The 12,558-nt window shown below is 43.7% G+C and overlaps 1 protein-coding gene across 5 annotated transcripts in view; it reads left to right on the forward strand.

The window, feature by feature from the left end:
• Nucleotides 1–12,558, forward strand: part of RNF121 (ring finger protein 121) — a 67,529-nt gene that overhangs the window by 49,539 nt on the left and 5,432 nt on the right. For all 5 annotated transcript variants that reach the window (NM_001194615.3, XM_077961224.1, XM_077961226.1 and 2 more), the window contains 3 exon segments: nt 2,738–2,892; nt 7,253–7,360; nt 10,987–11,107. In NM_001194615.3, the coding sequence (NP_001181544.1) occupies nt 2,738–2,892; nt 7,253–7,360; nt 10,987–11,107 (384 nt within the window).

Raw genomic sequence — 12,558 nt, forward strand, 5'->3', positions numbered from 1 at the left:
TCCCCTAGTTTAAATAATCTGCAGTTGTTTGTTGTGATGTCTTTTCTTGGTGCTCCTAGTGTCTCGCAGAAAATGGCACCTGGGGCATTATTTGGGTAGCCGTTTGTTAGTACATCCTGGTGCTTCCACACTTTTTATGTAAGGTCAGACTGTTTTAGAATGCTTTATTCAGAGAGTCAGTTGTGGGTTCCTGTGCAGTGAATTGTTATTGAGGCTTCATGGCTCATGGACCAGCAGCCAGTACCCTCAGGTACACAGAATGGGAACCTCTAAAGCAAAGTGGTTCTGCTTACCATTTTCTCTGTCCTGTTCTGTTTCTTTTTTCCTATAAAATGATGCTTTTGTGTGTGTGTGTGTGTTTTGTTTTTTAAGATGGAGTCTCACACTCTGTCACCTGGGCTGGAGTGTGATGGCGCAATCTCAGCTCGCTGCAATCTCCACCTCCCAGTTTCAAGCGATTCTCCTGCCTCAGCCTCCCAAGTAGCTGGAATTACAGGTGCCTGCCACTAGGCCTGGCTAATTTTTGTATTTTTAATAGAGACGGGGTTTCACCATGTTGGCCAGGCTGGTCTTAAACTGCTGACCTAAGGTGATCCACCTGCCTTGGTCTCCCAAAGTGTTGGGATTACAGGCGTGAGCCACCATGCCTGACCATCTGAGGCTTTTTTTTTGTCAGAGAAGTCTGTAAGAGAATGGTAGCTACAGACAAACACTAAAACGAAGCTCTAAGCTGCACTACCTATTATGGCAGCCATCAGTCCCATGTGCCTGCTGACCACTTGAAATGTAGTTAGTCTGTTGTAAATGTAAAATACATATTTGATTTCAAAGCCTTAGTACCAAAAAAGTAAGCCATTTCATAAATAATTTTAATCTTGAATACATATTGAGATATTTTGTATATATTGGGATAAATAGAATATATTATTGAAATGAAAACCTGTTTCTTCTTACCTTTTAAAAAATGTAACTAGAAGATTTTAAACTGTGTTTGTGACTTGCATGATATTTCGTTTGGATAGCACTGGTCTAGAAATCCCTAATCTTTTTTTTTTTTTTGAGACAGAGTCTTGCTCTGTCACCTTGGCTACAGTGCAGTGGCGCGATCTCGGCTCACTGCAAGCTCCGCCTCCTGGGTTCACACCATTCTCCTGCCTCAGCCTCCCGAGTGAGTAGCTGGGACTACAGGCGCCTGCCACCACGCCCAGCTAATTTTTTTTTTTTTTTTTTTTTTTTGTATTTTTATTAGAGACGAGGTTTCACCGTGTTAGCCAGGGTGGTCTCAATCTCCTGACCTCGTGATCCGCCCACCTCAGCCTCCCAAAGTGCTGGGATTACAAGTGTGAGCCACTATGCCTGGCCAAGTAAATACTTTCTTAGTTTACTATAGAACACCAGGAAACTAGCCACTCTTTTCCTCTCTGTATCTCTCTTTTTTGTTGTTGTTTTTTAAAAAATATTCTTTCATTTCATTGATGGCATCAGGAAGAAAACCTCCATTACGTATTATGTGCTATCTTTTTTTATACCTGCTACTCACTGGAGAAGGGTGACATCTAGTGACAGAAGGGTGGTTGGGAAGGGAGTTAGGAGGCATTGGAGAGAAGACTGGCAATGACTTCAAACTTTGAGTTAGAATTATTTTTTGCCTTTAAAAAACTTCAGCTAACAAGTCTGAGGGAAGGCTCTGAAGGAGGGAGAGTAAAACAGGCACTCTTTAAAATAGAAATGTACCTCTCTCCGAGGGAATCCTACTCTCGTTTTACTTTCCTTTTATTTATTGGAATTTATTGAGGACATATCGTGTGCCAACAGTTTTCTAGTGTAGAGGAAATGGGAATACGGCCTAGTCACTGCCCACAAGGAGCTTACATACAGGTAGAGAATGAATTCAAGCCCAGCCTCATACTCTAGATAAGCACTATAATGATGCGTTTGGAGCACTGGAAAGCACTTTCTGCCTGGAAAGGAGACTGAAGGCCTTGTGTGTCTTGGATGTGATATTGTCAGGCAGAAAGGCAGGTGGGAAGGACAACCTGATGGGGACAACCTGGCTTAAAGGCCTGGGGAGTGGCAGATGGCCCTTGAAATAGTAGGTTGGGGCCATATTATGGGGGATTTGACAGCCTGGCTAAGAATGTTGGATCCTCTCTACAAAAAATACAAAAATTAGCCAGGCATAGTGGCATGTGCCTGTAATCCCAGCTACTTGGGAGGCTGAGGCAGGAGAATCACTTAAACCTGAGAGGCAGAGGCTACAGTGAGCCGAGATCAAGCCATTACACTCCAACCTGGGCAACCTGAGCAAGACTCCATCTCAAAATAAATAAAAGGAATGTTGGATCCTATCCTTTATGCAGGGGGACTGTTCAAGCAGAGAAATGACATGGTCAAGATTTTGTGTTCGGGGTACCATTCTTCACTCCTCAAAAGGATAGACACTGAATGCAGGGAGATTAACAAAGAGCTCATTGCAGTCAGCCAGCTAAGTGGTAGCAAGAGCTCAAATGGAAAGGAAAGAATATATCCAAGAGATAGTTGAGTGAGGGATGAAAGGGAGGAGGAGTCAAATATGGTCCTAAGTTTCTGACTTGTATCACTAGTGGAGTTACCTTTATCCAAAGCTGGAAGTACAGGAGAGGATCAAGCTAAAATAGAAAACAAGCTGCATTTGGGACTGTGGACAGAGCTGCAGAGGGATCTGGCTAGAGCTGAAGTGCTTGTGTTTGTGTTTCAGATGGTGACCCTCTTTCAGATGTGGGTTGTTCCCCTCTATTTCACAGTGAAGCTGCACTGGTGGAGGTTCCTAGTGATCTGGATCTTGTTCTCTGCTGTCACAGCCTTTGTCACCTTCCGAGCCACCCGAAAACCTCTAGTACAGACAACCCCAAGGTGAGAGTTTAAATAGTGGGAAGAGCCCAGGTTTTCCGAAGCTGATGGGTTGGAATGCATGGGAGGAACATAGGTTTAGACTGAAAAAATTCCTGGTTTTGTCTGCCAAAACTACTTGGCATGGGTCCCCTCTAAAACGAGCTGATTGGGAGACCCCCTCCCCTATTCATCGATTAAAAACCCCAGATATTTCTGTATAGCTTACTTTATGGTTTCAAGGTCTTTTTATATTAAAGGCAAACAAAAATAAGCAAATCATGGTGATCATTGTGGTCTCATTTTAAATGTTTTCTTCTGTGAACCCTTCTCTGATCTCTGAATTAGATTTTCCAGTATATTCTCTCATATTGCACAGTAGTGTTCCTTCATATAACTTACCACAATTTATAACTAAATACTGTTTTGAGTATCTATCTCCCTCACTAACTCTTACCTCTGAGATCAGGAACCACATCCATTGTTTGTCACTGTATATTCAAGCCCTGCCATGGGGCCTGGCACATAGTAGCCTACTCTGTGAATTTTTGTTGAACGAATGAATCTTAGCAAATTTATAATTTTCCAATAAACAATACCTCCTTCTTGAGTCACAAAGCAGCCACTGCCTGTATAATTCTTTTTATTTTATTCAAATTCGTTTCTCATTTGATCCTCCCAACCAGCTTGTGAGGTAATTTAATATCTGTACTCAACAGAAAAAGAGATTTTCTCATTCATTCAAATAAGCACCTACTATGTGCCAGGCCCTATGCTGAGCGCTGGGGATACAGAGCTGGATAAGACATGGTCCCTGTCTCAAGGAGTACTCTGTTTAATGGAGGAGATGGATGAGAAAGCTCCTGTTGCAGTGAAGTTGGTAAGTGCTATGACAGAGGTTTGTGTAGGTCCAAGAGAGCTTGACTGGCCAGCCTCAAAGTTGTGACCACCTGATCCAAAGTCTTTCAATGGTAGACTGCTCTTCTTCCTATTCTTATGTTCTACTTTCCTGCAAGCCTTTCTCTGGCCTTCTGGAGTTTCATTGTATAAGGTGAAATAGGTGATCCAGAAGTTTCTCTCTGGCTTTGGTAATTTAAGGGCCATTGTGGAAGATACAGGATGTGGAGCGGGATGAATGTGAATTGGGACCTCTAGCCCTGCCACTTGTTCAACTATATGACCTTACCTTTCTGAGCCTTGAATTATTCATCCCTAAAAATGGGACAGTAATTGCTACCTCCCATAGGGAGATAAGGTGATATGAAGAAAAAATGCAATAGAACAATGTAAGAGTCACCATGAACACCACAAACAGTGCCAACTTTTGGCTAAAATGATTGAAAATATGTCTCTAATATGGAGGATTTTTATAATAGTAACTACTAGCTTTTTTTTTTTTTTTTTTTTTTTGAGACAGAGTCTCGCTCTGTCGCCCAGGCTGGAGTGCAGTGGTGTGATCTCAGCTCACTGCAAGCTCTGCCTCCCGGGTTCACACCATTCTCCTGCCTCAGCCTCCTGAGTTGCTGGGACTACAGGCGCCCACCACCATGCCTGGCTAATTTTTTGTAGTTTTTTAGTAGAGACGGGGTTTCGTCATGTTAGCCAGGATGTCTTGATCTCCTGACCTCATGATTTGCCCGCCTTGACCTCCCAAAGTGCTGGGATTACAGTTGTGAGCCACTGTGCCCAGCCAGTAACTCCTTGCTGTTTATTTATTTATTTAGAGACAGTGTCTCACTCTGTCGCCCAGGCTGGAGTGCAGTTCACTGCAACCTCTGCCTCCCGGGCTCAGGCAATTCTCCTGGCTCAGCCTCCCAAGTAGCTGGGATTACAGTTTGTGTGCCACCACACCCAGCTGATTTTTTTTTTTTTTTTTTTTTTTAGATGGAGTCTGGCTCTGTTGTCCAGGCTGGAGTGCAGTGGCCAGATCTCAGCTCACTGCAAGCTCCGCCTCCCGGGTTTACGCCATTCTCCTGCCTCAGCCTCCCGAGTAGCTGGGACTACAGGTGCCTGCCACCTCGCCCGGCTGGTTTTTTGTATTTTTTAGTAGAGACGGGGTTTCACCGTGTTAGCCAGGATGGTCTCGATCTCCTGACCTCGTGATCCACCCGTCTCGGCCTCCCAAAGTGCTGGGATTACAGGCTTGAGCCACCGCGCCCAGCCTAATTTTGTTTTTTTTTTTGTATTTTTGGTAGAGACCACGTTGGCCAGGCTGGTCTTAAACTCCTGACCTCAAGTGATCTGCCTGCCTCGGGCTCCCAAAGTGCTGGGATTACAGGTGTGAGCCACCATGCCCGGCCTTGTAACTAACATTTGATAGTGCTTTACAATTTCAAAGCACTTTTTAAAAACAGAGATGAGGTCGCACTCTGTTGCCCAGGCTAGAGTGCAGTGCCATGATCACAACTCACTGCAGCCTCATCCTCCTTGGCTCAACCAGTTTTCCCATCTCAGTCTCTGGAGTAGCTGGGACTACAGGCATGCTCCACCTTGCCTGGCTATTTTTTTATTTTTATTTTTAGTAGAGACAAGGTCTCACTGAGTTTCCTAGGCTGGTCTCAAACTCCTGAACTCAAACAATCCTCCCACCTCAGCCTCCCAAAGTGTTGGGATTCCAGGTGTGAGCCATTGTGCCTGCCCTCATAGCACTTTCATAAACATCCCTATTTGTACTATACGTGCAGCATTTCATGAACATGTATTATATACCAGGAAATGGGCTCCATACACCTCTCTTGTCTCAAAGAGGTGATTTGACTTAATCTGAGGTTACCCAGCTACTAAAACATCACTTAATCCATATTGAGTTTTTTTACCTAAAATTTCATGTCCCTTTCACTATGTCTCTCTCCTTTATGATCAGTGCAAACCCTGGAGAATGGAACTGTGTGTATTCTTTAAGATAGTACTAGAAGGAAGATGTTTGGGTCCTTTCCCTAGCCTGAGAAACCATCACCGCTTGCCTGGCCACAGCAAGGAGGCACGGGCAGAGAAGGACCTTGACTTTCCTCCCTAGGGCTCAGCAGGGTTGGTAGTAACCTAGTCAGCTCTCAGGAACCACACAGACTTGTGCTGGTTATTCAGGCAGATTGCTAACTTGTTCATTAGCTCCCATCAGAGATAGAGTAGTGGCTCCTGATGACGGGAACCCACTCTTGTAGCATTTAAAAGGCTCTGGTTGGGCCAAGCAGCAGCGGTTTATGCTTGTAATCCCAGAGAGGCTGAGGTGGGAGGATCCCTTGAGCCTAGGAGTTGGAGGCCAGCCTGCGCAACATTGCAAGAAGACCCTGTCTCTAGCCAAAAAAAAAAAAAAAAAAAAAAAAAAAAAAAAGCCCTGGTTCATTCAGGAAACCGTCTTTCTTGCTGAGTCTAGTAGCTGAGATCCATCAATTAGATTGTACGCTGTTCTTCGTTGGCTCCTGGGGCACACTACTCCTCCTTCAGGAGCATGAACAACCCCATTCTACTTCACTACCACCACACACTTGTATCCAACTCAAAAGGTACTTCTTAAGTGCCTCTCTCCTTTCTCTTCTCCCTCAGAAGAAAATTCATTTCAGAAGCAAATTCATTATACATCATTTCATTTTTGGCCTGTGGATAGGAGCAAAGCTGTATTCAGACTAACCAGGCCCAGGTACAAAAAACCTGTAGCTCATTCTACCTCGGATTCGTCTCTTGATTTCTGTTTCTGAACAACTAGCCTTCCTGCCTGTTAATCTTCTGAGCATAGTTGTGTTTAATACTTTTTACTTCCTCATTTGAGGTGACATAGCTGTCTAAGGTCAGCTGTGCTCCTTCTGTGAGGCAGAAACTGCCTTTTTAGGAATCTTTTCCTTGGTCTGAGATCATGAAAATACAAAGCACAGCCGGGCGTGGTGGCTCACGCCTGTAATCCCAGCACTTTGGGAGGCTGAGGCAGGCAGATCGTGAGGTCAGGAATTCGAGACCAGCCTGGCCAATGTGGTGAAACCCCGTCTCTACTAAAAAAATATAAAAATTAGCCAGGTGTGGTGGTGGGCACCTGTAGTCCCAGCTACTCAGGAGGCTGAGGCAGAAGAATCGCTCGAACTCGGAAGGCAGAGGTTGCAGTGAGCCGAGGTCGCGCCATTGCACTCCAGCTTAGGTGACAGAGCAAGACTCCATCTCCAAAAAAAAAAAAAAAAAAAGAAAATACAAAGAAGTACTACTTCTCGAATATATGGAGGCATTTCTGCAGTTAAGGGAGTGAGCAGCTTTGAATAGTAACTGAAGTTGCTCAGTAAGTCCTGAGCAAAGACCGTGGTGTCCCCATTGATGTGAGAATAAAGGATTCTGGTGATCCAGTGACCACTGAGGCCAGAATCTCTGTGTCAGCTGCACTAACTTTCTCTCCTTTCCCCAGGTTGGTTTATAAGTGGTTCCTGCTAATCTATAAAATCAGCTATGCCACTGGCATCGTTGGCTACATGGCTGTCATGTTTACCCTCTTTGGTCTTAACTTATTATTCAAGTGAGTACCCTTTGTTTTTGTTTTTGCTGGAGTTTGGGGAAGAGTGGCTGTTGAGATGTACCTCTTGCTGCAAGTCGTGGTTATTAACAGGAGGGACATAATATCCAGGATAGGAGACTTGGGTGCTGTAGAGGAATGGATGAAGACAGGCTCTCCATGATTTGTGCTGGCAGAAAGCAAGGAATGTCTGAATATATACAGTGTCAAAGTCCTAAATCATTTTATATTTTCCAAGGCTTTATATTTTAATGGAAAAGTCTAGTAACCAAAGTAAGCATAATAGTTATTATAACCTGCTATCCATAATTCTGTCACTTTAACAGAGCTGTTTTTCTCATCGGTGTTTACTGTTCATTTGCAACATCCACTCTGCATGAATGGCCTTATGTTCAACCAGGCCAGGGGTTGGCAAACTGTGCCCTCTGTGCCAAATAGCCCACAGCCTGTTATTATGAAATAAAGTTTTACTGGAACATAGTCATGCTCATTCATTTATATATTGCCTGTGGCTGTTTTTCCACTAAAACAGCAGAGTTGAATAGTCATGATAAAGATCATATGGGCTACAAAACCTAAAATATTTACCATCTGGCCCTATAGGAAAAGTTTGCTGACTCTTGGGCTAGACCATCAACCTACATGACCATGGTTGGCTACAGCTAGCAACAGATTTGACTTAGAAGGATACAAAACAAAAAGATAGAGCAGAGCAGTGTCTGCAGTCTTCACAGTAGACTCAGAGCTTAGGTGTGAGGGAATGAGATGACACAGACCGGTGTGGAAGCCACCCTGGCCTAGGAGCCCCATTCCCACAAGAACACATCCAGTTTCAAGAATGTCCCAGTCCAGATGCGTTGTACTAATCACAGGTCATAATTAGTGTTTCCTGTCATATAGCTGACATTCGACAAGATTTCTCAGGAAACAGTTGTAGAAAGTTAAGCCATGGATGTTAAGTCCTGCTTCATTTTTGGGCACTTAGGTTGTTTCAATTTAGTACCGTCATAGATAACGCTGCTCTGTTGCTTCCTAAGGGTGCATTCCTAGGAATGGAATTTTGGCTATTGCCTCAGTTGTCATAAGCCTTCCAGAAGATCTCTATTAGCTTACAGGTCTTCCTACCCCGAATTGAGTCAGGTGCCAAGAAATCCTGAGCTCAAAGACTGGAGCGTACAGTGAGTCAGTGAGGCAGATGAGGGTGGAAATATGATTTCTTGGATGAAATACTGGTGGCTGTGGACAGTGGATCACGAGGAGCCCTAAGCCTAGGACAGTGCACTGAAGCTAGAGATTTAGGATTCAAATTTAAGATAATGAATGGAATGATTACTGGCCTCTTCCCTGAGCCTAGTTATATTGTAGGCAGGAGTCTCTGAAAGGAGTTTATTTTAGGACAAGTAAAAATAAATCCTGGCCAGGTGTGGTGGCTCTCACTTGTAATCCCAGCTATTTGGGAGGCTGAGGCAGGAGGACTGCTTGAGGCCAGGAGTTCAAGACCAAGCTGGGCAACATATTGAGACCCTCAACTCCAAAAAAAAAAAAAAAAGAACATTAGCTGGGTGTAGTGGCGTGCACCTGTATCCCCAGCTACTCAGGAGGCTGAGGCGGGAGGATTGCTTGAGCCCAGAAGTTCAAGGCTGCAGTGAGCTATGATTGTGCCACTGCACTCCAGCCCAGGTGACAAAGGGAGACCCCCATCTCGAAAAAAAAATAAATAAAATAAATCCTATTTTATATAGTGAGAGCACACTCATTAAATTCTTTCTTCCGGGGGTAGTACAGGCTGAAAGAATAAACAGGCTCCTGAAGGCTTTAGATGAATTCATCACCGTAGAGTCAAACACATCTTGTCGAAGAAAACAGATATCTCCTGGAAACTTTCTAACCTGTATGGTTAAACAAAAAAATCAAGATTCTGTATTATGGGGGTTTTTTTTCTATTTTTTTTTTGAGATGGAGTCATGCTTTATTGCCCAGGCTAGAGTGCGGTGGCTCACTGCAACCTCCACCTCCCGAGTAGCGGGTTCAAATGATTCTCCTGCCTCAGCCTCCTGAATAGCTGGGACTACAGGCGTGTGCCACCACACCCGGTTAATTTTTGTATTTTTAGTAAGGATGGGGTTTCCGCATGTTGGCCAGGCTGGTTTTGAACTGACTTCAGGTGATCCACCTGCCTTGGCCTCCCACAAGTGTTGGGATTACAGGCGTGAGCCACCACGCCTGGCCTCTGCATTATGTTTTAAATATAATTCTTCTGTAATTACAGTTTCTTTTTACTTGCCTAAACTCTACAATGAGGAAAACAGAATTGAGAATCTTGATCATTTTTGTGCTACTGATCAAATTAATTGGCGTAAGATCAATGATTTCTAGTGAGTTAAATATTCAAGGTTCATAAGCAAATGCAACTTTGTATATAAATATAATTTGTAACTAAGCAAATACATACGGTTCTTTGTACAAATATTTTAACAAAGATAATTTTCTATAACAAAGATTTATAGACTCAAGGTTGCAAATTATTGGTCCTTGGAATTATTAAACCTTCTAATGTTATAGGCAAGATCTTTATCCTTCTTGTTAAATAGACTTGGACCAAAATTTAACTTTGATGACATGATACAGATTATTTATATATGTAGTTTATAATTTTATAGTAACTACTGTATATTAATAAATATTTACTAATTTTATCTTTTTTTTTTTTTTTTTCCAAACCTGTGTTTGACAAGCCGTTTCTGTAAAGGTCCAAATAGTAAATATTTCAGGTCTTATGGGACAATAGGACTATAGGCCAAGGCAGGTGGATCACCTGAGGTCAGTTCAAAACCAGCCTGGCCAACATGGTGAAACCTCATTCTTACTAAAAGTACAAAAATTAACCGGGTGTGGTGGCACACGCCTGTAGTCCCAGCTGTTCAGGAGGCTGAGGCAAGAGAATCATTTGAACCCGCTACTCGGGAGGTGGAAGTTGCAGTGAGCCACTGCACTCTAGCCTGGTACAAGAGGGAAAGCTCCTACCCTGTCCCACCCTGTTTGCCTGGGGAGGGGGCCAGGTCTCAGGTAGTGAGCATGCTTTGTGCTCAGTTGTCATAAGCCGAGACAATCTCAGAAGGAGGGGCATGTGGCCACTGGGATAATTTTCACTCTCTGCTCCAGTGACACCCAGATTTCTGGCATGCCCTTTCCTCCTTATGGATAGCTCAGCTGTTTCAACTTGGGTGGCTAGCTGGAGGAGAGACAGCTCAGCAAGGCAGCTCACTTAATGTCCGGCACTTACCAACAGTGGAGTCCCCAACATGTAGGTCCCAAGGAGCCCAGGTCCTGGGCAGCTGCAAGTCATTGCCACCAGTTAGGGGAGGCAAGGACTAAGAGCAGAGTGAGAAAAAGGGGTAGGAGGGGATACTGTAGCTTGGTCTTTGCAGCCTACAGTGCTAGCCTCCTCAAGAGGTGTTCATGGGCCATATAAAAATAGGCAGCAGACTGGATTTGGTCATAGTTTGCCCACACTTGCTTTAGCCTTTGGGCCTTCTCGCTTTGGGCCCTGCTTTGTGTGTCCCAGAGTAGTAATCCAAAGAAGATATGTCTCAGGGTGGGTCTTTCTAGCTCTAATACTTCCCTTGCAGGATCAAACCAGAAGATGCCATGGACTTTGGCATCTCCCTTCTCTTCTATGGCCTCTACTATGGAGTTCTTGAACGGGACTTTGCAGAAATGTGTGCAGACTACATGGCATCTACCATAGGGGTGAGTTCATCCGGGTTCTTAAATACTTAATAGACTCTTGACACCTCCAAATTGTTCAAGTTGACGTCACTTGTTTAATGGACGAGAAAGGCACTAAGAGGTGAGATAAGCCAAATAAAATCCTTCAAGATGTGCGTATGCATGGACATTCCTTCCTTAAAGTTTGGAAAGCAACACAGCCATAAAAAAGGATAAAACCATGTCCGTTGCAGCAACATGCTAGCTGGAGGCCTTTAGTGTAAACCAGTTAATATAGGAACAGAAAACCGCATGTTCTTTACTGCATGTTCTTTCTTATAAGTGGGAACTAAACGTTGGGTATTCATGGACATAAAGATGGCAGCAATAGACACTGGGGGCTACTAGAGGAGGAGGGAGTGGGGACAACGGTTGAAAAACTATCTGTTGGGTACTATGCTCACTACATGGGCAACAGGATCATTCGTACCCCATACCTCAGTATCACGCAGTATACCCATGAAACAAACCTGCACATGTACCCTCTGAATCTAAAATAAAAGTTGAAATTGTTTTTAAAAAAAATTAGCCAAATCTCAGATGTAACTGTAATTTTTCTCTTTAGGGCCATTATAGGAAGGAGCCACTTTATCCAGCAGGAAGTTAACATTCATTCAGTAAATACTTTGTAATGCCTGCTATGTGTCTAGACACATAGCTATGTGTCCGAATTACAAAAGTGTACAAAAATAAACATTGTTTTTGCCCAGATAAACTGGGTGGGAGAGATGGCTATTGTAGTAACAAACACAGATAAAAATAAAATTACAACTTTAATAAGCATTATGTAGGAAAGGTTCATGATGCTGTGAACACATGTAGTAATGTCATTTGACCTAGTCTCGGGGCTCAAAGATGGCTTCCTTGAAAAAGTGACTATGAAGCTGACTTGAACAATGAGTAGGAGTTAAGTGGATGAAGTGAGAACCAGGCAGAGGAAAAGAGCATTCGTAAGAGTCCTATCATGGGAGATAGTGTGGGTGTTTTTGAGGAACTAAGACCAGTGCGGTTGTATGGCCAAGAAGTGTCTGGAGAAGTAGTGACTAGACTAGAAAAAAGCCTGTAGGCCAAATTAAGGATTTTGATTTTTATACCAAAAATCCTGGGAGGGGCTGGGCACAGTGGCTCCCTTTGGAGGCCGAGGCAGGCAGATTGCTTGAGCCCAGGAGTTCAAGACCAGCCTGAGCAACATAGTGAGACCCCATCTCTACAAAAAAATGAGAAAAAAAAAAAATTAGCCGGGCGTGGTGGCACATGCCTGTAGTCCCAGTTACTTCGGAGACCAAGGTGGGAGGTCGCTTGAGCCTAGGAGTTTCAAGGCTGCCTTGAGCTTGTTTGTGCCACCAAACTCCAGCCTGGGCAACAGAGCAAGATGTTGTCTCTAAATAAGTAAAAATTCACAAAGTGTACAATAATCATGCAAAGGTACAACA

The sequence above is a fragment of the Macaca mulatta genome, chromosome 14 (assembly GCF_049350105.2).
Source record: "Macaca mulatta isolate MMU2019108-1 chromosome 14, T2T-MMU8v2.0, whole genome shotgun sequence".
NCBI classification, from domain to species: Eukaryota; Metazoa; Chordata; class Mammalia; order Primates; family Cercopithecidae; genus Macaca; species Macaca mulatta.